The following is a 24,442-nucleotide window of genomic DNA, read 5'->3' as shown; positions in this document are numbered from 1 at the left end:
GAGGGAAGGATGGGCGACAAGCAGTGTGTCGCCCAAGGGCCGGGCACGGCAGGTGAGCAGCTCCACTGGAAGCTTCCACTCCTCCAAGTACGAGCCTGAGCGCAACAACTTCTGTGGTAGCCCCACTGAAAGCCCCTCGGGTTCAGCTCCAGCCCAGCCCAAGCCAGCCCGCCCTCAGCCGCCCGCAGCGGCGCACCCAGGCCGGTGCGCTGCCCCGCCCCGCCCCGCCCCCCGTGAGGTGCCGATGCCCCGCCCCCGCGCGGTACCCCCGTGACCGTTGGGGTGTGTGTGTGTGTGTCCCCCGCGCGCCGCAAAGCAGCCTGGGCTGGCGGGGAAGGGGAAAGAGGAGGGAAGAGCGCGGCGCGCGCCGGCTCTGAGGTCATCCCGCGCGGCCGGAAGGAGCGGGGCGGTGGTTCCCGCTGCAGGCCGGGGGGGCCGAGGAGGCCATGGCGGCGGTGAAGGCGGCGGGTGAGCCCCTGGGCCGGACGGCGGAGGAGGTGGCCTGGGCCGAGGCGCTGCGCGGGGCCTGCGAGCCCGAGCATCACTGGCGGCACCGCCGCGAGTTCCTGCTGCGCAACGTCGGGGAGCTGCCGGCGGCGGGCAGCGCCCAGCTCCAGCGCCTGGTGTCCCTCTCCATGGTGTGGGCCAACCACGTCTTCCTGGGCTGCCGGTGAGTGCGGCCGGGTGCCGGCCCCCGCGGGCGGGGCGGGGCGGGAGGCGGCCGGGCTTCACCTCTCCCCTCTTCTCCTTCCCCTTGTCGCCCTTCTAGGTACCCGCCGCAGGTCATGGAGAAGGCGCTGGAAATGGCCGAAGGCATCCAAGTGACCGGCGCGCCTGTCCGCACCACGAGAGATGAACTGGTTGCCAAGGTGAAGAAAAGAGGCATATCAAGTAGCAATGGTTAGCAGATCATAGCTGTGACAATACATAGGAGTATAGAAAATGCTTGTTTTTGAACGTTTTCGGTTTACCTCGGGCCTAGAAAGAAGTCAGAATTATTTACTTTTTAAGCTCTTCGTTAATAGTTGCTCCTCTCTGTGCTTTTTTTGCTTCATACAATACCTGTATGTAAAATAGATGTAATGCATTTATATTCCTTTAGTAGCATAGAGCTCTTGTTTTGAATTTCTCCATACTGGTACAACTTTAAGCTGATTATTTCTGTAATGCTATCTAGACTGTTGTACTTCGGCTTAAATACATTCGTGTTACTCTGCCTTTAGCACTAGTCAGACATTGCAGCTTTGGGCAAAACCTAGTTTCTTAAGGAAATTCTCAAAGTGCATTTTAAAGTAAAGCTATTCTAAAGATGTTTATTGTTCATGTATGCAAAATACCTGTTGTTGTTTAGGTCAGATAGTTTGTTTAATGTACTTTGATCATTTTTTGATTTGGATTTTAAGAACAGAAATACATACTTGCCTGCCAGTCCCAAACCAAAACATGAAATCTTGCACCTGAGTTGTTTTTGGTTTTTTTAACACTAAAATATTCTGAAATACTAGGTTAAAACTTTAAAACACAGTTCAAAGTTTATTCTTGATAGATACCTTTTAAATTAACAAAGATTATTGCTGCAAGTTTTTGGAAAATAGATAAATTGTCTCTAGATACTTTATAGTGCAGAAATTGAAGAACATAACATACTTTACTTGTTTTGCAGAAGGGATAGAGGTTCCTTCCAAGAAGCAAGCTGTTGAGAAAAGCAGAGATTCTAAGGATACTGGAAAGGATGTGAAAACAACCAAGGCAGAAGCCCCGAAAGAAACAGAGAACACACTGCCTAAAGAGCAGGAAAAAGATACTAGCAAAGATCCAGAAATCTCCCAGTCAACTTGCAGTTCAAATCATGAAACAGTCACAGCATCAGACGTAAAAACAGAAGAAAAACCTGCTAATGCTGAAAATACTACTGAGCAAAGCCCACCTTCATCGGAAAAAGAGTCAGGAGAGAAGCCTTGCTCAAATCCACCTAAGGAAAACAAGTGTGAAGATGTGCCATCACCTGAAAAGAAAACTCCAGTAAGTGTAGTGCCAGCATCTGCCAAGGGCTCCCCGCAGGCAGAGGCTGTGCCAGTGGTGGTGCCAGCACCTGCCAAGAGCACGCTGCAGGCAGAGGTGGTGCCGGCAGCCGTGCCAGCAGCTGCCAGTAGCACCCCACAGGCAGCAGCGGTGCCACTGACCACCAAGAGCACCTCACAGGCAGCAGCAGTGCCACTGGCTGCCAAGAGCACCCCACAAACAAGTGCTACATTGCTGTCTTCCAAAACCCAAGCAAGCACTGCAGCATCAGTGTCCAAGAGCAGCACTCAGGTGGGCACCTCACTGCTGCTGGCCCCCAAGAGTGGCACTCAGGTAGGCACCTCGCTGCTGCTGGCCTCCAAGGGCACAAAGGTAGGCTCCTCGCTCCTGGCCTCCAAGAGCAGTGCCGAAGTGGCTGCCTCGTTGCTGGCCGCTCGGAGTGGCACTCAGCAGGGATCTTCACTGCTGACTTCCAAGAGTAGTGCTCAGGTGGCTGCTTCGCTGCTGGCCGCTCGGAGCGGGGCTCAGCAGGGTCCCTCATCACTGGCCTCCCGGGGTGGAGCTCAGGCAGGTGCTTCCCTGCTGGCCTCAAAGGGTGGCACACAGACAGGTTCCCCGCAGCTTGCCTCCAAGAGCGGCTCGCAGGCAGGCGAAAGCCCTGCTAAGGCTTTGCGCAAACCATTGACCAGCGATGATGTGAAGGAAAGACAACCTTTTTTCAACAGACTGTACAAAGCTGTAGCCTGGAAACTGGTTGCTGTTGGAGGCTTCAGTCCCAACGTAAATCATGTGGAACTTCTAAACTCATCTATTCAGTCTGTAAAAGCTACTTTAGACGTTGCTTTTGTTCCCCTGAAGGAGCTTGCAGACTTGCCTCAAAATAAAAGCTCTCTGGAAAACATAGTTTGTGAACTGAGGTGCAAGTCTGTCTACTTGGGTACTGGCTGTGGTAAAAGTATGGAAAATGCCAAAGCAGTTGCTTCAAGAGAAGCTTTGAAGCTGTTCCTCAAGAAGAGAGTTATTGTGAAGATCTGTAAAAGAAAATACAAAGGTAGTGAAATTGAAGATTTGGTACTTCTGGATGAAGAATCAAAACCTTCAAATTTACCTCCAGCTTTAAGAAATCCTCGTGAGATCTTGTAGGGAGCTTTGCTGTTTGTACTGTGTATAATATTTCAACACAAGGACTGAAGGTTAATTTTGTACTTTGAAAATGTAGGCTTTCAGATATTTTGTATTTCTTTCTCAGTTTTGCAAGACAATGATAGTCCTCTCACTTAGTAGCAATTGTATAAAACTTGTTAGAGATGACAGGTGCGCATTTAAAGGTATGCCTTAATATATAGCACACTAGTGTGCTGGTTTGTTTGCAAAATAGTCTACCTAAGTCTTCTATTTTTAATTAAATGATTAAGGTACAATTTGCTGTTTAAAACCTGACAATTTTGTAATTCTTACGATTTAATGGCAGTGTGCTCAATTGTCTATTGTGGTTTTTTTAGCCATGTAGGAGTGTGTACATAGGGACCATAATACTTGAAAGTTGTTAAAAAAAAAAACTTCAGTCAAAAAGTTGAACTCCTCTGTTTCAGGCTTGTTGTTCATAATGTTCACTGTTGTGCATACTAGGAGAGAAAATAGTTGATTCACTTATTTTTATGGGATGTTTTTGTAATGCTCACAATATAAATGACACCCTAATCCCATTTAACATTACACTGGCAAATTACCAATTGGCATTCAAGTCTGAGCTACATCAGCCACCAGAACTCTGTAAGCAAGTTTAATTTATATTGTGAAATAGCACTTGCTGATTTTTCTTGAAATAAACATGGATTTCTATACTAAGCATATTTTGACTGCTACTAAAACCTCTGGGATGTGCTTTTATAGTACTTTGGTTGTGGCTATTGACTATTCCAGCCATTTCAATAACTTTGCAACACCTGAATAAAAGCTTTACTTTGAGTGGCCTCAAGGTGTAATCCCACAAGGATTACTTGTTTTCTTTGGACTCATGGCTGCAATATTGTAAAACTGATGGTGGACCTATAGAATATCTATTTCTACTTTGTAATGCCAGGATAAGCAAAATGAAGATGTTGCTGTCTGCTAGAGACAGTGGATTGTGAAGCATTCGCACTAACTGAGCCCTCCATTTGCTATGGTTTTACACCATGTACGGAGTAGTTTGGAGCAAAGAAAGTGGCCAGTTACCTTTTATTTTCAATGTTCCTGGAATACCTGCACAAACTGCATGTTTTGATATATTGGATAATGACATGTAATTGTAAAAACATAATGTCTTCAGTGCAATTTTTACTTGAGCTTGTCTGATGACAGTAGTTAGCATTACTTAGTGGTGACCTTACACTTGACTGACAGATCCGTTGATTGGGTACTGCAGCAGTGAATATGAATTCCTGGGGTCTCCCTAGTAGATGTATCCACTGAAAGACTTCAGTTTCTTCTGTGATTCTGGGACTGAACCACAGCAGCATTGTTACACTGTACCTACACAATTCTGAACAGTGGTGGCTGTCCAGCTCGTAGCACCTGAAATCTGCAAGGCGTATGTGCTTCCCAACGGCCTGTTGAGAACTTCCTCCATCTGACCCCTGTGCTTCTGCGCTCTCCTGAGTTTTCTTGGGCATTCCTCCTCAATGTTTCTGGAGCACAACCTGACATTCAGAAAGCAACTTGTTAAAATTGTATTAAACCCCAATGCAGCATGAGGTTTGGCCTGTGCTCTTGGTGCAGAGCAATTTCTGTGCTGCGTTTGGGAGTTGTGGTATTCATGCCAGGAAGCGCCATATCTCTTCATATCCTCACTGTTCAGGTGGAGATGCAGAGTGAGCTTTTTTGCAGGGCAGGAATTGTATCCTGTGCCTTCTGAAGTAGGCAACAGCTTTTCTAGCTGTTGGTTTGGGCATCACCAGGTCTCTAGTTGAGAACTGCAGCACGTGTTGCAATGTGAAAACCTGTGTTTGCTGTCTGTAAAGTGAAGCGCACAGCATTTACAGAGCTCATGGGGGTGGCAGGGTAACTGTTTTGAAAGGCTGAGGTGCTAGATGCTTTTTTATAAAGTTCTGACTTGAGCTTACCTTTTTTAAAGAATTTTGAATGTTATTCCTCTTTGATGTTTGGTTGTGATTCATTAAAGGATGAGTCTGTAGCTACTCTTAATAGAAAAAGTTGAAGTGTGTTCTTTTTATTTCACATTCTGCATGGAAGGCAGCCCAACAAGGAGATTCTGACATACAAGTACATAAGCATTAAGTATTTTAATGGGAATTATTAACATTTCATGAACCCTAGAGGAAGAGTGAAAGAATTTTGAAGAACTCTCCGTGGCAAGAGGTGTTTGTGCAGCCTGGTCAGTTCTGACAGGTGCTGTGCCGGCCTCTAGCAGCAGTTGTCAGACCTTGCTGAGGAGATGCGGCCAGAACAAATGCACTAACGTGTGAGTGCACAGCTGTCTTGAGGACACATGAAACCGTGCAGCGGAAACAAAAACCGGCCCTGTTTTCTCTGCGGGAGTGCGGGAAACTGCAGTCACGGCAGATGACTCCCGTTTGCTCAGCGGGCACAGCTGGGGCGCTCTGTCGGTACCGGAGTGGGGGCCATCGCCCGTGTTTCCCAGCGTCAGTACAATGGGGTGGTGCGGCTCGCAGGCCACAAGGCGGCGCTGGAGTGCTTCCTCCCCGGCGCGGCTACCCACCTGCGCAGGCGCTGCCTGAGCCCTGCAGCAGCTCGCGCTGCCCGCCTCGGGGCGGGGCCGCGGCGCTCGATTTGCTTAACATATTCCCGGGGCGGTGCGGGCTCTCAGCGGCACCGGGACTGCGGACACCCGGCAGCGCTGCGCGTCCCGGGGCGGTCCGGCGGTCTTTCCTCCTGAGCGTCGCCTGGAGAGACCGGCACAAACGTAAGCAGGGCGGCAAACAGGACTCACACTAACCTAGGTGTTTTCCCCTTCTCTGGGCCGTATAAGACGGCGACTGCGCAAGGCAAGTGCTGGGATGCTCTGAAGACCTGCTCGCTAGGCCACGCACGGAGGACGCTGGTTCCTCATGGGCCCTGGCCCGCCTAGGGGAAAGTCCCCGGACCGCCGGCAGAGAGTGCCGGGCGCTGTCGCGCCCCCGCCCGCCCCCAACATCACCATGTCACCGCCGAGACGCCCCCGGGCAGAGCGGGTGAGTGCGGGGCGGGCTCTCGTCACGGCCACAGACACGCAGGTAGTGCGCAGGCGCACCAACAGAACGGGGCTCACTCTCAGGCCATCCCGTTTTACCGGTGGCGGGGCTGGGCTCAGGTGCTCTGGAGGAAGAGCAGAGCACACGTTGGGTATGCGCTGCTTCCCCGGCAGCAGCTCCTGCACCCACCTCTGCTCACGCCGAGACGTGTAAACTCGGTCAGGGGGACACTGGCCCTGCCCGAAAAGAGCTGCCTTCCTGTCCTGTTCCGGGAAGAAGCAAGAAGCCAGATGGAAGTATCCTGGCACATTTGTTTGTTTGAACCACGCAGAAGTACATAAAACACTGGAAAATCTGAGCACAAAGTCTGACAGTGCACAGACATCACTCCTCAGCACAGCAGTCCCTCATGCAGTCTGCGATGCAGGGCTGTGAGTGCAGAGCGCACCCCTGGTTTCCTCTGCTCTCCTGTACCCCTCAGAGGAGGCTGGTGCTACCACGTGGCACTAGTGTCATCTGCCCACTCAGAGTTTCATGCTTACACTCCCTGATACTACACAGCATGCTGCTACCTGCAGCAACAACACATGTAAATACTAGCCATGCTGATAAGCTGAATTAATTCATAGGCAGGTGCTGTTCTTGCCTCTAGTACGTCAAGCAAGTAACACATTGACATGCTTAACTCCACAGAAGTCAGCCCTCTGCTGCCCTACAATCACGTCTGGGTGTGAAGCACGACAGAAGAGCCCTGGCAGAGATCCCCAAAATAACACTAAATTCAGGCATCTCAGGCTCCACAAGCATGATGAGTGCTCCCCTCACCCAAACAGTACTGAAGGAGCCCAGAGCCAACACTTCCCCTGGGTCGTGCTCTCTCACTATTTACAAAGCTGCCGTGATGAGCCCTGGTCTGCTACACCAGCCGTGTGTGTGTTTCTGGTCAAGCTACAGGCACACAGCCCGTATTTAGGTAGAGCAGCAAACCCCACTGGCTTCCAGCATGTGCTGTTCTTCCTCCAGCAGTATCCTCATGGTGACATCTTCTCAGCTCTGTCAGACCCCTGTGCTAGGCAGAAGCTACCAGTGTGCAGAGTGGGGAGCAGCTCTGTGCAGGACTAGCTGCGATAGTTGTGACTGCTTCATGGAGGAGCCTTGAAAGGTGCACAAAGGGCTGACAAACTGCCTGGCTTGAGCTGCCATTTTGGCTGCAGTCTCAGCCACTTGAACTACCTGAGTGTCTTGGTTTCTTTTCTGCTGTAATTCTTCATGTGAACAGCTATATGTGTTTGGGAAGGCAGAGATTTCAAATGAAAACACTACCAAAGAATGCATCCTGAAAGAAACAACTGAACTAGGGCATGGCTGTATGAAGCCCTCCGTTGTTTTTTTTTTTTTTTTTGGTTGAGAAACTGTAACAAAATCCCAGCGTCCCAGTTTCATCTGCTAAAAAGGATCTATCCAGGGCTATATGAAGCTACCATTTCATGAGCTGTCATCCCTCTGTACTGCAAGCAGCATCCGAAGGACAAGCTGAAGCTTGGGCAGGGATTGATGTGGGTTTTTCTTTTTTGGCCCTAAAGATCACACTACAGCACCTTCACAATTTGGGCTGGTCTTTTCAGGGGGGACAAAATTCACTGTAAGTTTATGGCAAATGTTGGTCTTCAAATTTGTTAACAGAAGAGAATATACCAAAACTCAAACTCATCTTGTCTGTAGGTGACAATATACTGACATGACATGGCCTGGTGGTCCAGAAACTGAGGGAAAAAAGCCCACACAGATGGAGTTCTGGTGCTGTCTCCCTCTTTCACTTGGCAGGTTTGTCCCCGTTTGCATTGTAAGTGGCAAACTACAGAGCAAATAACAGTAATATCTGCTTTGCGGGATATTTACAAAATCTTTTCTCTCAACTAAAATGTGCATTTTTGCAATGTTTTGCATGGTGTGTAATATGCCACACTCTTTGTCCATTTAACTTGTTATCTGTGTGCCTTCTTGATGGGTCTGTCAGTAGCTACTGCCACAGCAAAGTTATCACCATTAGCTAGGTTATGTTTTTAAGAAAACATTGTCATCTATGCCTGTTAGTCCTGCACCACCACCACCCCACCCCACCCCCCCCTAAAAACTGTCCTCAGGAGGTATCAAGTTTTAGGCTGTGCTGAATTCCACTCCTCTTCCTTAGGTTAATTTAAACCCGTTCAGTTCCCTGGAACCCCAGTGATTCTGTGGCTGAGCTAGGATACTTGCCAGTGCAGAGGTGCCCTTGCTTGAGTGTCACCAACATTACCTGTGTTATTCACAGGTGAGGAATCTGGCTAGCCTTTTTTTAAATGACAGCAGAAGTTCCCACCTACATTTGAAGACTCACATATGAGTGCTAAGAAAAACAGGGTTTATGTGGATACCTGGTAGTAGTTTCAAATAAGTTGCAGGTAGCTTTGAAAATGGCACATAACTTCTGAGCACAACTGCCTGTTGCTAAGGCAATGGATGTTCAGTTCCAGCAGTTACCAGCCAGGTATTTTCTTCCTCCAGTAACATTCCCACAACTCAAAAAGCATTGCTCAGCTCCCACATCAGAGCCTACAGCCCTTTAAAGTTTGAATTGTTACTGATGGTCATGTAACATTAATCATTAGGCCTCAATGGACTGCCAAATGTCTTGTTTTAAATGCCACTGTCAGAGAAGAATGGTATTGGGCAAAAGACACTGTCACTAGTAAGAAAGCCAATTTAACAAATATTTGCCCAGTTTTCTAAATCCTCTGTGTTCTGTGTTTTAACTGCAGTTAAACTATCTTCAGTCAGATTCTGCCCATATTTTGACAATAGCCTTCCACCTCAAATCCCTCCTTAATTTGGAGCAAATGTCACATCTATTATTTGGGAGAAAGGATGGTTGAGAGGCTTGGGATATGAAATTACTCTTCGGTGCTATTTGCAGTGACTTTTCATTTGCACTAGAGATTAATAATTTGTACTAGGTTTGGAAAGGTAGATTCCAAAGAGAAGGAAAAAATCCACTCTAGAAGAGAAATAAATTAAGGATTCCTCCTCTTTGGTGTGGAGTTTCAGTGACATATGCCTAAATTCTCCCCAGGTTTTCAAGGGAACTCTGCAATTCATGAATGGTAACTACAGGCATGTAATTACCCCATTTTTGCAGAAGTAGTGGAATTCATTTCACTGACATCACAACAGATCTGGGCTCCTCTTACAGTCAAGAGACATTTTTAGGGAAAGACCTACTTATACAAATATTCTCTCTCATTTGGCATATTTGGCTGGATGACTCCCGCTTTTGTGTCCTGAGTTGGAAAGGAAAATTAACATCCACATATGGGAGTGTATTGTGAATGTCTTAAACCATCAGCTACTAAAACTTCCTGCAGGTGTAAATGCCTGCCCTCGTTTCACAATCTTGATTAAAAAGTGTGATTGTGCATGTTTGTTCCTCACAAAAGGAAGTAAGAATGTGTTTTCCATGCGACCTGTGCTGAGTAGCAGAATCAGAGAAATATCAATGTTAGTGTGTAGCTCAGGTAAGAGCACACAAAATATCCTTTGTTATTATGGGCAAAAGGAGCTCAGTTCTTTTCCATTAAGGTCATCTGGATTCTTCCATTTTCTTGAATGAAAGGGGAGCAAGCTTCAGGGCTCAAGTAAGAAGGTAAAGACAGTTGCCACATATTTACTTAAGATTAATTTGTTACCATTTGATGCCTGGCTTCCCTAAACATCATCTGTACACTTCCTAAGTTCTTTGGCACAGTGATTGACTCTGGAGGCAGAAAGCAAATCCACCCATCATTTATGATTTAAAACAGTAGATGAGGAAGAAGAGTCACTGTCTGAAAAGCTGTTTCCTGGAGAGGAAAACAGGGACATGTTGCTTCAGCCACCAGTGGACAGATCTATATTGTAACGGTCAGGGAATGATCCATATAGCTGTCCCTGTTACAGCAGCCAGATGCTGCTCTTCGACTGGTTAGCTGTGTCCCACTCCTCTAAGGATCTGCAGTTCTGTGCCAGCCAGCATGCTCCACAGCACCTCTGAGAAGCTGCTGTTGTCCAGCCCCTGCTGGCTTCCTGAGGGCATTTGGAACAGCAGATACTCTCAAAAAGAAGCGTATCTCTGCTCAAAACAAAGCAATGATACAGCAGAATGCTCTGATGGAAGCAATGATGTCATATAAGTGAATTCCTCAACATCTCCCACCGTGGGCCTGTCAACTTCTCAAAACATTTTTGGGTACAGCCATGGAATTAGAGTAGGGAAGATGAATGTGAAGAACTGTAAAAATCATAGAATCATAGAATAGTTAGGGTTGGAAAGGACCTTAAGATCATCTAGTTCCAACCCCCCTGCCATGGGCAGGGACACCTCACACTAAACCATGTCACCCAAGGCTCTGTCCAACCTGGCCTTGAACACCGCCAGGGATGGAGCATTCACAGCTTCTCAGGGTAACCCATTCCAGTACCTCACCACCCTAACAGTAAATAATTTCTTCCTTATATCCAATCTAAACTTCCCCTGGTTAAGTTTTGAAATAGGTAAATAATTACTACTAAACAAAGCACAAAGTAAACTTACTTTGCATGCTTCACTCCATTTTTCACTCTGTTTGTGGTGAGATAAATGGAACCATCAGTTTGAAGAAAAAAAGATGAGCTGGATATTGCAGCTGTATTTTTCTCCATGTTAATACAAGACAACTGATTACTAATTTGGGCTCAGGAAGAGATTTTCTTTCAGAGCATATTGGCAGAAAACTTGAAACTTCTCCAGTTTTTGAGCAGATGTTTGTATTTGGATGAGGAAGAACATATATCCCCTGATCGGTGGGAGATGTTTGTTACTTGGTGATAGGGAGCTCTTTGGTATAGCTGAAGATAAGGATAGCTGGGAAAAAAACACATGCCAGTGTTCTCAGAAAATGTACTGGTTTAGTTTATCACCTTACTGAAATTATATGATGTTGGCTCATGTCTTATTTTCATATGTTCTACACTTGTGTAAATGAAAGAGAAAAATAACAATGGTCGTTTTCATATGATTTGTATTCCACCACATAAATCAAACCTAGTATTTAAGGAAAATCAAAAGCAATGGCATCTGCCATTTCAGGGAAGAATCTTTTTTGGATGACCTGATGTTAAGAGAAGTTTTGAAGAATAGCTTACTCAGACAAATCTCTGTTGCTTGCGCAAGGATAGCCCCTTCCTGGAATAACACCTATACATAGATCAACTATGGCCTTTCTGTACAACTTTATGATCACCTACAGCTTTCTTCAGCTGACTTTTTAAAAAGCCCTTCTGTACTGAGTTTGAAATAATTCTTTCTTTTCTCTACATTTTTCTCTTGATATCTTGGAGAATTCTTCATCCCTTTCATCCCGTGGAAACCAGAGCAGTATATATTCTGCCAAGAATAATGTATCATAAAAAATTAGTTCTGTTCCATTTGCTTAAAAGAAGCACCCTGTTACCATCCTTTACATACTTCCACTAAATGCTGAGTAGGTCTTTCACAGTTATAGCCCCTTATGGACTTGTCATCATCAGTAATGCTACTTTTCACTATTTTTTCCACAGGCGGAAACTCCTCCTGGGCTATCAAGGGGAAGCTAAAAAAATCTAGCCAACTTGTGTATTATTAGGTGGAAAAGGACAGGAATCAGCTATGATTTCATAGAATCACAGAATAGTTAGGATTGAAAAGGACCTTAAGATGATCTAGTTCCAACCCTCTGCCATGGTCAGGGATGCCTCATACTAGACCATGTTTGTTGCTCAAGGCTCTGTCCAGCTTGGCCTTGAACACTACCAGGGATGGAGCATTTATGCTATACATGCTAATAACACATCCCTGATACCTCTGTGAATGTCAACGTCCAGCTGGCAATTCTCCATTTAGTGGAGAGGATTGGTGGAAATGCATGGTCATTCTTCCTGCCCATCTCTACAAATCTTCAGATTATTCTCACAAACAGCCATTGAGAGAAGAAACACAGTTGGGTCACAGAGGCTATCAACCTGGAAACTGGAGTCCAATAACGGAAAATTTTCCAAGTGCTTGCTCCTAACCATTCTGAGGCATAATCAAACCAGAAAATTCAGCCTGCGGTTCTTGTTTTCCTTCCCCTGGAGGCTTCAAACATGCAGCAAGCTAAGGCTTTTCTTTCCTAGGGAGACCTGTCTAATGTTACTGCTGTATTCTCAAGCTTATTCAATTTAAATCTTTGTTTTAGTACTCAAAAGCAGCAGACAGCATTTAAATTCAGGAAACATTAGCTGATCTCAGTCGTACCTTCTCAACTGAGAAGATATTGCTTCCCTCATAGTGACAAACAGCAAGTATTTAGCACTGAAATCACCTGTAACAAATTATATGAATGAAGTGCACATATACAGTTTCTTGCTAGGAAAAAAAAAAAGCCAAAATGTCATTTTAAATTTAACACTTAACTGTAATGAACATTCAATTTTAAATAATATGAATGTTTAATGGACATTTTTGCTTTATTTTTCTGCTCTGCATGGGAAATGAAAAAATAAATAATAATAACCCAGAATAAACCCATGACAGATGGCAGAACAATACAGCCAATCAAACTTACTATAAGCAAAACCACAACCCCTCAAAGCAGCCAACATCCTTCTAAAGAATATTGTATCATTTATATTAATACAGGTTCTTTTACACAGGTATATGGGTAGTGCTTTTTGCCTTTACAGTAAGTGTTATCTGTTAATATTATAAGACAGAATTCATATAAAAGACTTCAGTTACTCAGAAGTGACAGCAACGAGCACCATACAATAAAGCTTCAGCAGTTTACTGCGAATGGAAGTGAAGGTATCTAGATTATTTTCACTTTCTAAATCTATTCATGCAAAAACAAGACAAGAAGCATAAAATTATATGAGGCTTAGCTTCATTAATCTGAGCTGTCACAATACAAAAAGCAGCAGCTGTTTTTACTGGTGTTATAGATTTAAAGATGAAGGTGTCCTCTTAAGAACATGAACACGCTGAACTACAGACTTACTGTTTTTTTGGCCAGAGTGATTTCAGCATAAAAAGGAATGTCTTGAAAGAACTGCCTACAACTTTGTTTTCATTCATTTTTATGAACTTGCCAACACACTGCTGACTTGGGCAAAGCCATCTGTCTGCAGCTACAATTACTCAACATCTTAGATGTAGATGTACGAAAATCACTGTCATGTAGGATACCTGCTTAGCAGCTGCATGAGTTGATTGTTAAGAATGTATTTAAATACTTTTGTGAACTAGGCTGTGGTCTTAGTAATACTTGCAGATTGCCATCATGTGAGATGCTGATCTGTGGGCTGGTCAGATGGATTCAGCAAAGTTCACCACGCTAATTTTGTCACAGGACCCACCATGGAGCCATCTGGCAAAGATTATGTATTCACAGAATCACAGAAAAAAAGTAGGCTGGAAGGGATCTTCTGGAAGCCATCAAAGCAGAACCAGTTTCACAGCCAGATCAGGTTGTGCCAGGCCCCATCCAGTCAGGCTCCGAAAATATCCAAGGATGGAGACTGTACAACCCCTCTGTGCAAACTGGGCTGTTGCTTGATCACCACTCCTGATCATGGCATCCTGAAATGTTATCTACAACATTAGTATGTGTACTCGTGTTTTTCTGGCCACTTACCTTCAGGTAGGAATGTAAGACAGAAGGTTTTTCTGGGATTTGGATTTTTTAATTTATCTATTTTACCCTTGTATCCAATAATCTCTGTGACAGTTTTTTCCAAGTTTGGCAGATGTATTTCCCCCCAGTGTTTTTCATTCTGCAAAATGTACAGGTCTCCTCAAGATGTTTCAAGACTCCACAAGACTATGCTTTTCCTGATGCCTACCAATTGTTATCATGAAGATTAGAAGAATGTCTGAAAAAGAGATGGGGATCAACTCTCAACCATTTAGTATTTCTGCTTTATATCAATCTCCCAGTAGGAAAAAGTGTATTTCTATTCCTGTTTCCTACTATATTCGTTGTGGCCAACATTTTATACAAATTCTACAACAGCCCTAGGAAAGACAGGATACTCTGAAAATTGGGGATTCGTTGGCAGGAGAGTGGGTTTTAAAAAACTAAAATTCTTTGATGCCTTATTTAAAATTCTCTTAAATGATTCCTCAGGATAAAATATCACTCAGCTTCCCCAAGTTAATAGTTTATCATGCATCATTTTGCTCTTCTTTAAAGCTAAATCAGGTAGTTCTTATTATGGACAGGCACAGCTTAAACTGCTGCTTCTTACAGCTGGAGGGTAAGAATTGGGTACCTCATCATATCAACTACTACAATGAGAAAAGCTTGACTATGGAGCACACTCTTGCATACCAGGCAGAAACCTGCCTTCCCTGCACACAGCCTGTCACTATGCTATTGGTGCAAACCTCACTTCATGGTGAAAACTGCCCTCCATCAATAAACAGTGGCATATATAGCTCACAAAAGTGTTTGGGAGAGAAATACACAAGCCATCTGCAAATAATTTAATGTGTGCATACATTTGATTGCAATACAAGTTACTCACATGCCACTCATGTCAGAGACAGTGCCTTTGAAAAAGTGTGTTTCAAAAGATTTAATGCCATTAGTGCTGACAGATTATTTTGTAGGCCAAAGTATTAAAAAAACAACCAATCAAAACGAACCCAGTGCAAAGAGTAAGGCTTCAGCATCAAATGTAAAACTTTGGCATTTTTCTGCTTGCTCAAATATCTTTTGTATTACATCCTGAAATAGTGGGAAGGTTCGGGGTTGTTACTGAAAATACAGTGCAGAGCATCACAGCCTATACAGGGAACAAGTGTAATCCATGACAGCTACACACACACTCAGAGAAACTCAATATCTCCGGGGTCAAAGACTGTTTCGGAAAGAGCGAATAAACACGGGGCACTGACCGAAGAAGGGCGTCAAGGGACACTAACACCTTCCGGGAGCAGGAGGCGGCGCGCCTGACAGACCCCCATGGATCTCTCCCTTGCGACACCATCGGTCCTTAGGGCCAGGTCGCTCCCAGCTCCGCAGCGGCAGAAGCTGACTGCAAACTGAAGGTAAATCGAGACTACTCACACCCGGCGGCCACTTCCGCGCTCTTCCCCTCACGCAGGTACAGCCGGCGGTGCTCGCAGCGGGGGATGCGCGCCCGCCCCAGCCGCCCCTGAGGGGGCGCGGACATGGCGGGCGCCGCCCCAAGGGCGAAAGCACCTGCCCCCGCGCGTGGCGCCTCAGCCCCCTGCGCCCACACAAGGGGCAGCTGGCGCGAGGAGGGGAGGGGAGGGGCGGGACGTGAGTAGCCCCCATGCCCTCTGCGGCGGCCGCGGAAGCAGCGGGTGCCTGCGCCTTTAAGGGTGGCCCCGCCCCGCGGCGGACACCGCCCCTTGCCGCGCGCTGCGCCAGTAGGAGCCGGCGAGAGGGGACGGCGGGAGAATGCGAACCCCTCGCAGGGCCGCCAGCCTCGCCTTATAAGGGCAGGGCCTCGCGCATGCGCGCAGGCCGACGGCCAGGGGCGGGGGCTCCGAGTGGGGTTTCGCTTCGGCGGCGGCACGGCGGCGGGAAGGGGAGCGGGACCCTGTGCAGCAGTGGCGGCGTGACCGGCTCCGGCACAGGCCCAGCTCAGCGGGGTGCTTGCCCCTTACCGCCTTGTGCTCCGAGGCGCCTCGGCGCAGCTCGGTCCCCTGCGGGCTACAGGGGCGGCGGCAGGAGGGACCGGAGCGGGGCCGCTGCAGGGACCCCGCGCCCGGTGCGGGCAGCGCGGCGGCGGCGGCGGCGGATGTGCTGCTGGCGCGGGGGGATGATGCTGGCGGGGCCGCAGCTGGTGGCGGGGCCGGCGGTGCCGGGCGGGGAGCGGGCCCGGCTGCTCTCTCTCTATGTGCAGGACTACTTGGAGTGTGTGGAGTCGCTGCCGCTGGACATCCAGCGCAACGCCTCGCTGCTGCGGGAGATGGACACACAGTGCCAAGGTAGGCGCCGCCGCGGGACACGGCCTCCGCCACAGAACACCGGTGGGGGGGGAGGAGGAGGGCAGCCGCCGCACATGCGCCCGGTGCGGAGGAGCCGGAGCCGGGGCGGGCCCGGTGGAGGGGAGGTGGGCGCCGGGGTGGGCCCCCAGCCGGGGCCTGCGCTGGGCTGAGCCCGCTGCCGTGCCGGGCCGCCACCCGCCCCAGCGAACGCGGAGAGCAACGGCTCGGCCCTCCCGGGGGAAGGCGTCCCGCGGCGGCGGCCCCGCCCCAGGGGCGGTGTGAGTCGGCGGTACCTCGCGCTTTGGCGTTAGGCCCGTCTGTAAGCGGGGATCGGTGCCGCTCCCCCCGCCGGTTGACGCGGTGGTGGTGCTGCTGGAGGCGGGGCGCGGAATCGGTTTTACAGCTCCCTCTGCTCCGAAGGAGCCGTGGCCCTGGCCCGCAGGGCGCTGATCCGGGGCACTGAGGGGGAGCACCCGGCGGGGCTAAGGAACTGGAGGTTGCCCTGAACTTCAGGCAGCGGCATGGCTGCTTCCGGCATGCCGGAGCGGTGTCGGTTAAATTCGTTTCATCTCCCGTTCTTGGGCGATGCAGCTGCGGTCCCTTCTATTTCCCGTCCTAACCGTGATTTGGGATCCGTTGCCGAGGAGCATTGCTGCTTGGGCTGTGTAGCGGGGCCGTCGGCGTGGACCCAGGACACGAGTCGGGGGAATTCGGTCCTGTGGAGCAGGAGCTAGAGCCACATCTCCTGTGCTGCCTGGGAGGCTGTCCTCGGCATGGGAAGAGGGGACCGTTAAGGCCTTTCAGACGTTGAATGGGTCACCTCAGACGACAGCTATTGTAAACGGATTCTTTCATTTATCCTTCTAACTACCCAGGAAGATACATAAGAACAGGCTTTTGTAAGTTTCTCTTGTTTTTAAAGTCTGAAGGGCATAGACCTGTCTGCAGTTTTGAATTTTTAGTGAAGGTTGGACTGCCTAGCAGGTTCCCTACCTGAGCTTTGGTGGCTAGCTAGCACTCCAGGCCTGTCTCGAATGAATTGATTCTTATTCTCAGGCTATAGTTCCATTATGTATTCTAATATGATACTAAGCCAAAGCAGAAGCTTGTTCCTAGTTCTGTCAAACCTTACAACTGTTTCAAAAATAGCAACAAAGAAACCCCCACAAAACCCTAAAAACTGGATAAAAATATCTCGGGCCCAAGCCTGAAAGATCTAAAAGCAGTGTGGTAGAATTTGTGCCAGTTTAAAAGGTGGTGATATTTCACACATGAGGGACATAATAATTTCTGTGTTTGAAAAACAAATCCTTTTAGCTTTTATTAGCTCCACCAAAATTAATCAGATTGTCTGTAATGAACACTTGGCCTTGGTTTGGTTTGGGGTTTTCTTGTCTTTGTGTTTGGGAGTCTGGGTTTGTTTTTGTTTTTTTTTACTTGGGCTTCAGAGCTGTTTAGCTGGGCATATGGATTCCTTCTCTGATGTTGAGGACCAGCAAGGAGTTTGGTGAACTTGCATTTCTGTTAGTCCAAAAGTTCTTTCCTCTTTTAACAGATGTTGATCCATTTTAAAGTGTGTGCAGCATTATCTTCACAGAATAATCAATGCACGGTGACTGTTGTTCTGTGTCACAGTGTGAAAAAGCTGTTACTGCTTGTGAGCTCTTCTGAGCAGAGCATTCCCAATATGGAAAATCTCAGTAACTACACCTACACGTTTTGGCTTTTGATTTTTCTTTTTCTCCCTCAAAAAAAAAAAAAGCTGGGTGAGAGATAATGTGGCTGCTGAATACTGTACACTCTGGTTATGCCTTTCTAGCTCAACATCATGCAAAATACCTTACTCTGCACTTTTCAGGAACAGATAGTAAGGTTCTCCTGCATTCACACCATCAGGCAAATGATGCAGCTGAAGGTGCAGGGAGACAAAGGTAGTGGTTTTAGTGGTAGTTGGAATGTTAATATTGATTAAAAACAGGCTGAGTTACTGGACAGTGATTTTTGTCTTACCCTCATGAAAATCTGGAACAGAACAAAATGCTGTTGGCTCCTGTTGTCATACATTTTAAGCATTTATAGTAGAAAGTGGCTGTTCACACTTAAGCTACTGTTTCAAGGTGTCAGCAGGAAAAAAAGAATCACTGTGAACAACGTGGGAATGGTATCTGTGGTTCCATTTAGCACAATCCTGAATCGTTTCACAACTGTATAACATAGACAAATTCTTCAAAAATGAAAGCCAGTTTATGAAACGTGGGTCTTTAGGAAAAGGCAGATTGCACTGCCTATCTCCTTGCTTTAGAATTAGATCGTTTAGTATCATTTAAAAATTCCCTTGCCTGCTCAAATAGAAGCCTTAGGTAGTTTCTGAAAGAGCCAGTACTGTATCTAACACTGTGCATCAGGTTTCACTGTCTGTTCTACTGATCTATTTCCTTCCACATTAGCAGTTTCCCAAGAACTAAATTTTACTGAAGATTCACAACTCTTCCTGTTATTTTGTGTGACCTGTAAGAATAACTTAGAAGTCAGGCTGTGAGCCATTCACTTTTAGTTGCTTGACAGTATCCTGTGATGCACTAAACAGTAGGTCACCTGGTCTGAAAAGGTCAGCCTCGATTTAAAATCAGCTTGCTGTAATTTGGCTTGGTAATAGGAAAAGTGTTTTGAGTGTTTAAGTTGATTCAGACCCTGATTGTAAATTTGCTATTATGTAACTTCAGTTGTCATACTCATAACTATGCTTAATTGAAAGTGTAATGCCAAACGCTTACATGAATAAGAATAGGAAAGCAGGGGACCTGGATATCCTAATTCTGGAGTGTTATATATTATGATATCAAATGATTATATGAATTCTAGGTTTCTTCCTGTGATGTAGTAAGCTATTGCTTTGCTTTGTAAGCGAGGGGTTTGGAATTACTGTGGTAAGGGCTCTCAACAGAAATTCCTGCTTTTTCAGATGGAGGCAAGATCTGGACTATCTACACTCTGGCAGCTATAGTCCCCTTTCTTGGGTTATCCTTTCTTTTTCCTATGTCTAAAATAAGCTTGTTTTTTTCTCAGAACTTGAGAATTTCCTTTTGCAGCAGACTGTGATCTTAAACACTGATTGGATGACCATGTGCAACTTGAACAACAAAATACCTGATCTAGCCCACTAGAGTATACTATAATTAAAGCTTTATTTCTGATGAGAAACAGTACAAATTTGTGATTTCTTGAGCATGTTCCATCTTCTGTAATTATTCCTATTTTTATTTTGCAGAAGCATTAAAAGAAATAGATGATGTCTATGAAAAATACAAGTCAGAAAATGATCCTGTTCAGAAGAAACGCTTGCAGCAGCATCTCCAGCGTGCATTAATCAACAGCCAAGAACTTGGAGATGAAAAAATTCAGATAGTTACTCAGATGCTAGAACTGGTAGAGAATAGAGCTCGGCAAATGGAAACACACTCTCAATGTTTCCAAGATCTGTCTGAGAATGAAAAGCCTATAGAAAAGGCAAAGATGGAGTCCTGTCAGCCAGAGAGATCTTCACGTAGACCTCGTCGCCAGCGAACCAGCGAAAGCCGTGATCTGTGCCATATAGCAAATGGCATCGATGACTGCGATGATCAGCCCCCTAAAGAAAAAAGATCTAAATCTTCCAAGAAGAAAAAACGCTCCAAAGCCAAACAAGAGAGAGAGGTTTCACCCGTAGAATTTGCAATTGATCCCAATGAACCAACTTATTGCTTATGCAACCAAGTGTCTTATGGTGAAATGATAGGATGTGATAATGAACAGTGTCCTATCGAGTGGTTCCATTTCTCATGTGTTGGACTCACCTACAAGCCAAAGGGAAAATGGTATTGCCCCAAGTGCAGAGGAGACAATGAGAAAACAATGGACAAATGTACTGACAAATCAAAAAAGGATAGAAGATCGAGGTAGTGAAAGCAATTCATGTTTTAAAGAGTTGCTCCTTTTATAGTAAAATGTTTAATTTCCAGAGAATGCTGTTTTAGGAAATGCATAAGACTATGCAATAATTTTTAATCTATAATATTAATGGAGTATTAAAAGCTGTTATACCTTCTGTGATCTTAACTTTCTGCACTGAATAACCAAATAATTGAAACAGGGTGGCTTCAGACTTTCACAGAAGACATTGCAAGTATATGGCACTTGGTTTCAATTTAACCCCATTAGTCTTTAAAAGAACCTTGTGAATCTTGAAATAATGGGGGTGGGAAAGATACTGAAGAACTTTTCATGTTATGGAGAGGCATTGAAAGGCTTCGCTTAACTGCTAGAACCTTAACAACTGAATTTGTTCTTTACCCCATGTCTTAAGTTATCAGTTTTTTGTGTTAACATCACACATTTGGAATTAGGTTTTTTGAATTCAGCTGTAATTGTAAAAGTCTTCCAAGCTACAAGCAGACCTCTTCAGTGACTTTCATATAACCAGGATGTTATTTCAAGGAAGAAAGTACCACTAACTTAAGTTTTTTTATTATTATTTTTTCTTTTTTTTGCCCTTTTTTTTTGGTCATTATTAAACTCTTGTCTTTGTGACTTTACACTTGGGAGTCAATTTTTGGATATGATAGAATTATGGTGTATATGTAGTTTTGGAAATTCTTGGTAGGTTTTGAGTCCTGTCTATCATCCTGATGTCATAGTTATTAAGATGATCTCTCTATTGCCAAAACTATTTCTCTGATTGTTTTGTCACTGCCTATATAAACCTTGAAAGGAAGGGGATATTGACATCTCAGGGAGCAGAAACCACAAAGGTTATGAAATCTTCATCATAATCTCTGAGAGCTGAGACATGACTGGTGTTCCCTGGGATGTAAATTTTGCTTTTCCTGAAGTGGTATTTGCATACGTGTGTGGCTGTAGGTGCAGCACCACAGTTCTTAGACTTGGGCAAGTATCTAAAAAGCCTGAAATCATAAGCTGTCAAAAGTTTTGATAGATAATAAAAACTAAAGGCATGACTGGCACAGAGCCAGCAGACAAATCCCAGCAGGCTTCTTACAGCCTATGTAAGAGGCTTGTCCTGAAGTGTGCTAGTAGTGTCCAAATGCTACTTGGGTGGTAGTTAAAAGTGAACTTCCTCACCCCCACACCTTAGAGGAAGTGGAAAAAAGATTAAAATAGCTGTTCCGGCTTCTTTGCAATGGAAGATGATAATAGAGAAGTGAGGGGTGTACCAAAGCTTGCATCTAGGGTTCCTGCTCAATAATTTTCTCAAGGCTTCTTGTGGGTTTGGCAAGGCAGAGAGAGTAGCTCTGCAGGGCTGGGTGCAAGAGTTAGCTAGACGTGGGCTGCAAGTGCTGAAAAGTCCCCATAGATCTCTGCTCTTTGCTGCTAAAATCAACCTCGATGGCACAACAAAGAAGCAATGTCATTTCTAGCCAAGCCTGGTTGAAAAGTGGTTGTGTTAAGAGCAGCCAAGAAAGCAGGTGAGCAAAAGCAAGCCATGATGTGTGAAGGTCATCAAAACTCCCTCCTGCATCTCCACTAGAGGGCTGTGATAGCTGGGGCTAGAGAGCTGGATAAGCTGCTCTTGGCATAAAGCAAGCCTCTGTGCTGTTGGGCCAGATGGTATGAATCAATGTGCAGGACTCTAAATATTACAAGCTATGTAAAATACTGAGCCTGTTCCCACAGTTATGATCTGATTCCTTAACAGGATTTAGCATTTGCAAGTAACACTAGTTAACATATGGCAGGGGAGCGTAAAGTCAGTGTTTTGAATTTTTGCTCTGAAATTACAGGTTTATGAAGTGTGCTAGGTCCACTGGGGAGACCTATACCATGGTAAACTAATGTATGAGCTGCAACCACCAGCAGGGTAGGAAAGAAGGTAAAGCTTATTTCAAGGCCTTATCTTGCTTTCCAGGCCTAGAGGCTAAATCTGAGGTAGCAAAGATAGGCTTCTGGAGGGGTCTGGATCACGGCTACTGATGCAGAATCATCAGGCCAGCTGCTGGAGACAAGTGTTGTAAGTTGTCCTCTCCACATTTCACTCCTTTTTCTTTTGGTTATGGCTTAATGATTCTAAAATTTCCTTCTTGGGAAGACTGGGTGGAGGCCTTGGGCTGGGGATTTTATCAACATCTGATGCCTACCCAAAATGGTGATTCTCCCTAGTCTTAAATTACAAGCAGTATTTGAGTAAATGCTGAAGTTGCAGAACAAAATATAAGTGGAATAGTAACTATTAACATTATACTAATTTATCTTGAAACATATTGCTTGAATTTCTACTGGCTAAATCATTAATACTTTCTTCCAAGGCAGAGAAGAAAGCTGAGAGACTTATATAATTGTTCATCTGGAATAATTGCTAAAGTAGGAAGTGTACGTTGTGCTGTTACAGAAAGAAAATTTTAGATTCTGAAAGTGGTCCAGATAAATCTAATGCAGGGATGCTTCCTTTATGCTAATGTCTCTTCTAGTAGAGAATATGAATTCTTAAGCTTCCTAGTGAAGATACTGCTGAGGAAATGGCGCTTGCCTAATGCATGACATTGCTCAAAAGCAGAAATAATTCAGTTCATAAGCAGATAGCAATGTGCCTCAAGTATGCATGGGTATATCTAAAATAATCTCTTTTAAGTACTCTGGCTATTTTGTTGTTAAAAAGTTACATGAGAAAAGATGTGATGTTATCTGGCATTTAGCATTTCACCACCTTTTTAACTAAGCCCAGATTTTGTGGTTTTTCATCTGTTTTCATAAAAGGTCAATGGTAATTGCTGAAGAAGCACTTAAGATGCTAGTATGAAATTTGAAAGGTAAGTAGAGAACACTTATGTTGCTTCTTAATGTTTAGTTCCTTTTCTGAAAGGGTGAACCTCACTAGTGAATTGAAAATGAAAAGTAAACACTGTTAAGCCGTTTATCTTTGAGATATGTACTGACTATCATGAAGTCTAGCTTCTTGCAGAAACAAAAATCTGGGCAACATACACTTCTGAAGTTGACAATTTTAGCTACAGTATGTAGCTACACAGTAAATTGCTTTGTGTACAAATTAATGCTACATCCTAATTTAGAGGTGTAGGTTACATCTTGTTTTCTTGAAGATCACAAAAACATGGTGAACTTCTAAGTTCTTGATTTTTGCCTTTCAGTTTTGAAGTAATACAAGTTCAGCAGCAGCAAAAGGCCATCTTGCTGTCTCCAGCAGTAACTATTTTTAGGTATTTTTGTTGTTTTCTTTTTTTTTGACTCTGGAATTCTGGCAGGCCTGGATTAATACAGGTTTCCTCCAGTTGCTGTGAATGACTTTATTGTGTAAACTGCCTGAATCCAAATACAGCTAATTACCAGCCATGATAGGTACAAATTGTGTAGTCTTCTGTGTGCTGTTACACTTTCATACCTGTTGATGGCTAAAAAGCATGATGATGATACCTCGATATTTAAAGTACCTTAAACTCTATTTCACTAATCTACACGTCCAGAAATGATAATGTGGTACTGTCAGGTCTTGAAACAGATACAGAATTGTGGTAAGTGAAATGCCGCATTCTCCCTAAAATGTAAGAATTTTCCATTTTTGATGTCCTTATAGAGCTGAAGTGGGCCTTTGTAAGCAAGATGGCTTTTCCCAACTTTGAAGACTTCGTTTAAAACTCTCTTAACTTCATTTTGACAGAAACTACTATAGTTAATCTGAATTCACATGTAAAAATGAGCACTTGGGCATTTCTGTGGCTTGTACCATTTTTGACAGCAACAGATCTGATTTTTAAGTCTTAATTTAATCTGGGGTTTTATTATTTAGACTGTTCTAGGCTGAACTGTACCCTACTTGGTCTCCCCTAAAACCCAAGCAGTCTATTGAGACAAAACTGCAGTGATTGGTACACCAGCTATTTAAGGGCTTGGAGTTCTTTCTCCCTCTTATCTGCATGCATACTTCTTTTATTAGGAGGTTTCATCTCCAGTAACTCTGCAAATCTTTGACATTAGCACCTCAGACTGAAAAAAATACCTCAGGTTTCATGTAAAAGCCCAACTTGCTTTAAATGCTGCAATCTGATTTAGACCTTTTTTTCCCCATACATATCTGAATCTAACAGCAATGATAAAAGCCCCTGCAAATCATCAAAAGATACTTTATCACATCAGGAAATATGTCTGAAGTTCTTCTGTTGTTTATTTCAAAGCTAATACTATCTTGGTA

General features: G+C 45.0%; 2 protein-coding genes across 2 annotated transcripts; both read left to right on the top strand.

Annotated features, from left to right (window-relative positions):
• The first annotated feature begins 376 nt into the window (after nucleotides 1-376).
• CDKN2AIP (CDKN2A interacting protein) lies at nucleotides 377-4,011 on the top strand. The gene is made up of 3 exons (XM_034064929.1): nucleotides 377-670; nucleotides 770-900; nucleotides 1,664-4,011. The coding sequence occupies exons 1-3, from the start codon at nucleotides 447-449 to the stop codon at nucleotides 3,163-3,165; spliced, it is 1,857 nt and encodes a 618-aa protein (XP_033920820.1). The 5' UTR covers nucleotides 377-446; the 3' UTR covers nucleotides 3,166-4,011.
• A 12,044-nt stretch (nucleotides 4,012-16,055) lies between these two features.
• Nucleotides 16,056-20,816, top strand: ING2 (inhibitor of growth family member 2). The gene is made up of 2 exons (XM_034064718.1): nucleotides 16,056-16,245; nucleotides 19,514-20,816. The coding sequence occupies exons 1-2, from the start codon at nucleotides 16,056-16,058 to the stop codon at nucleotides 20,182-20,184; spliced, it is 861 nt and encodes a 286-aa protein (XP_033920609.1). The 3' UTR covers nucleotides 20,185-20,816.
• Nucleotides 20,817-24,442: the final 3,626 nt, after the last annotated feature.

This window comes from Melopsittacus undulatus, chromosome 7 (assembly GCF_012275295.1).
Source record: "Melopsittacus undulatus isolate bMelUnd1 chromosome 7, bMelUnd1.mat.Z, whole genome shotgun sequence".
Taxonomy (NCBI): domain Eukaryota; kingdom Metazoa; phylum Chordata; class Aves; order Psittaciformes; family Psittaculidae; genus Melopsittacus; species Melopsittacus undulatus.
Note: the sequence above shows the minus strand (reverse complement) of the source record. Positions and strands in the feature narration are given on the sequence as shown.

Bases quoted from the DNA above. Each gene is read 5' to 3' on its own strand.
- CDKN2AIP (XM_034064929.1), top strand. From the start codon at position 447: ATGGCGGCGGTGAAGGCGGCGGGTGAGCCCCTGGGCCGGACGGCGGAG. The intron at 671-769 runs GTGAGTGCGGCC...TCGCCCTTCTAG, and splicing joins CACGTCTTCCTGGGCTGCCG to GTACCCGCCGCAGGTCATGG. The intron at 901-1,663 runs GTTAGCAGATCA...CTTGTTTTGCAG, and splicing joins AGGCATATCAAGTAGCAATG to AAGGGATAGAGGTTCCTTCC.
- ING2 (XM_034064718.1), top strand. From the start codon at position 16,056: ATGTGCTGCTGGCGCGGGGGGATGATGCTGGCGGGGCCGCAGCTGGTG. The intron at 16,246-19,513 runs GTAGGCGCCGCC...TTTATTTTGCAG, and splicing joins GATGGACACACAGTGCCAAG to AAGCATTAAAAGAAATAGAT.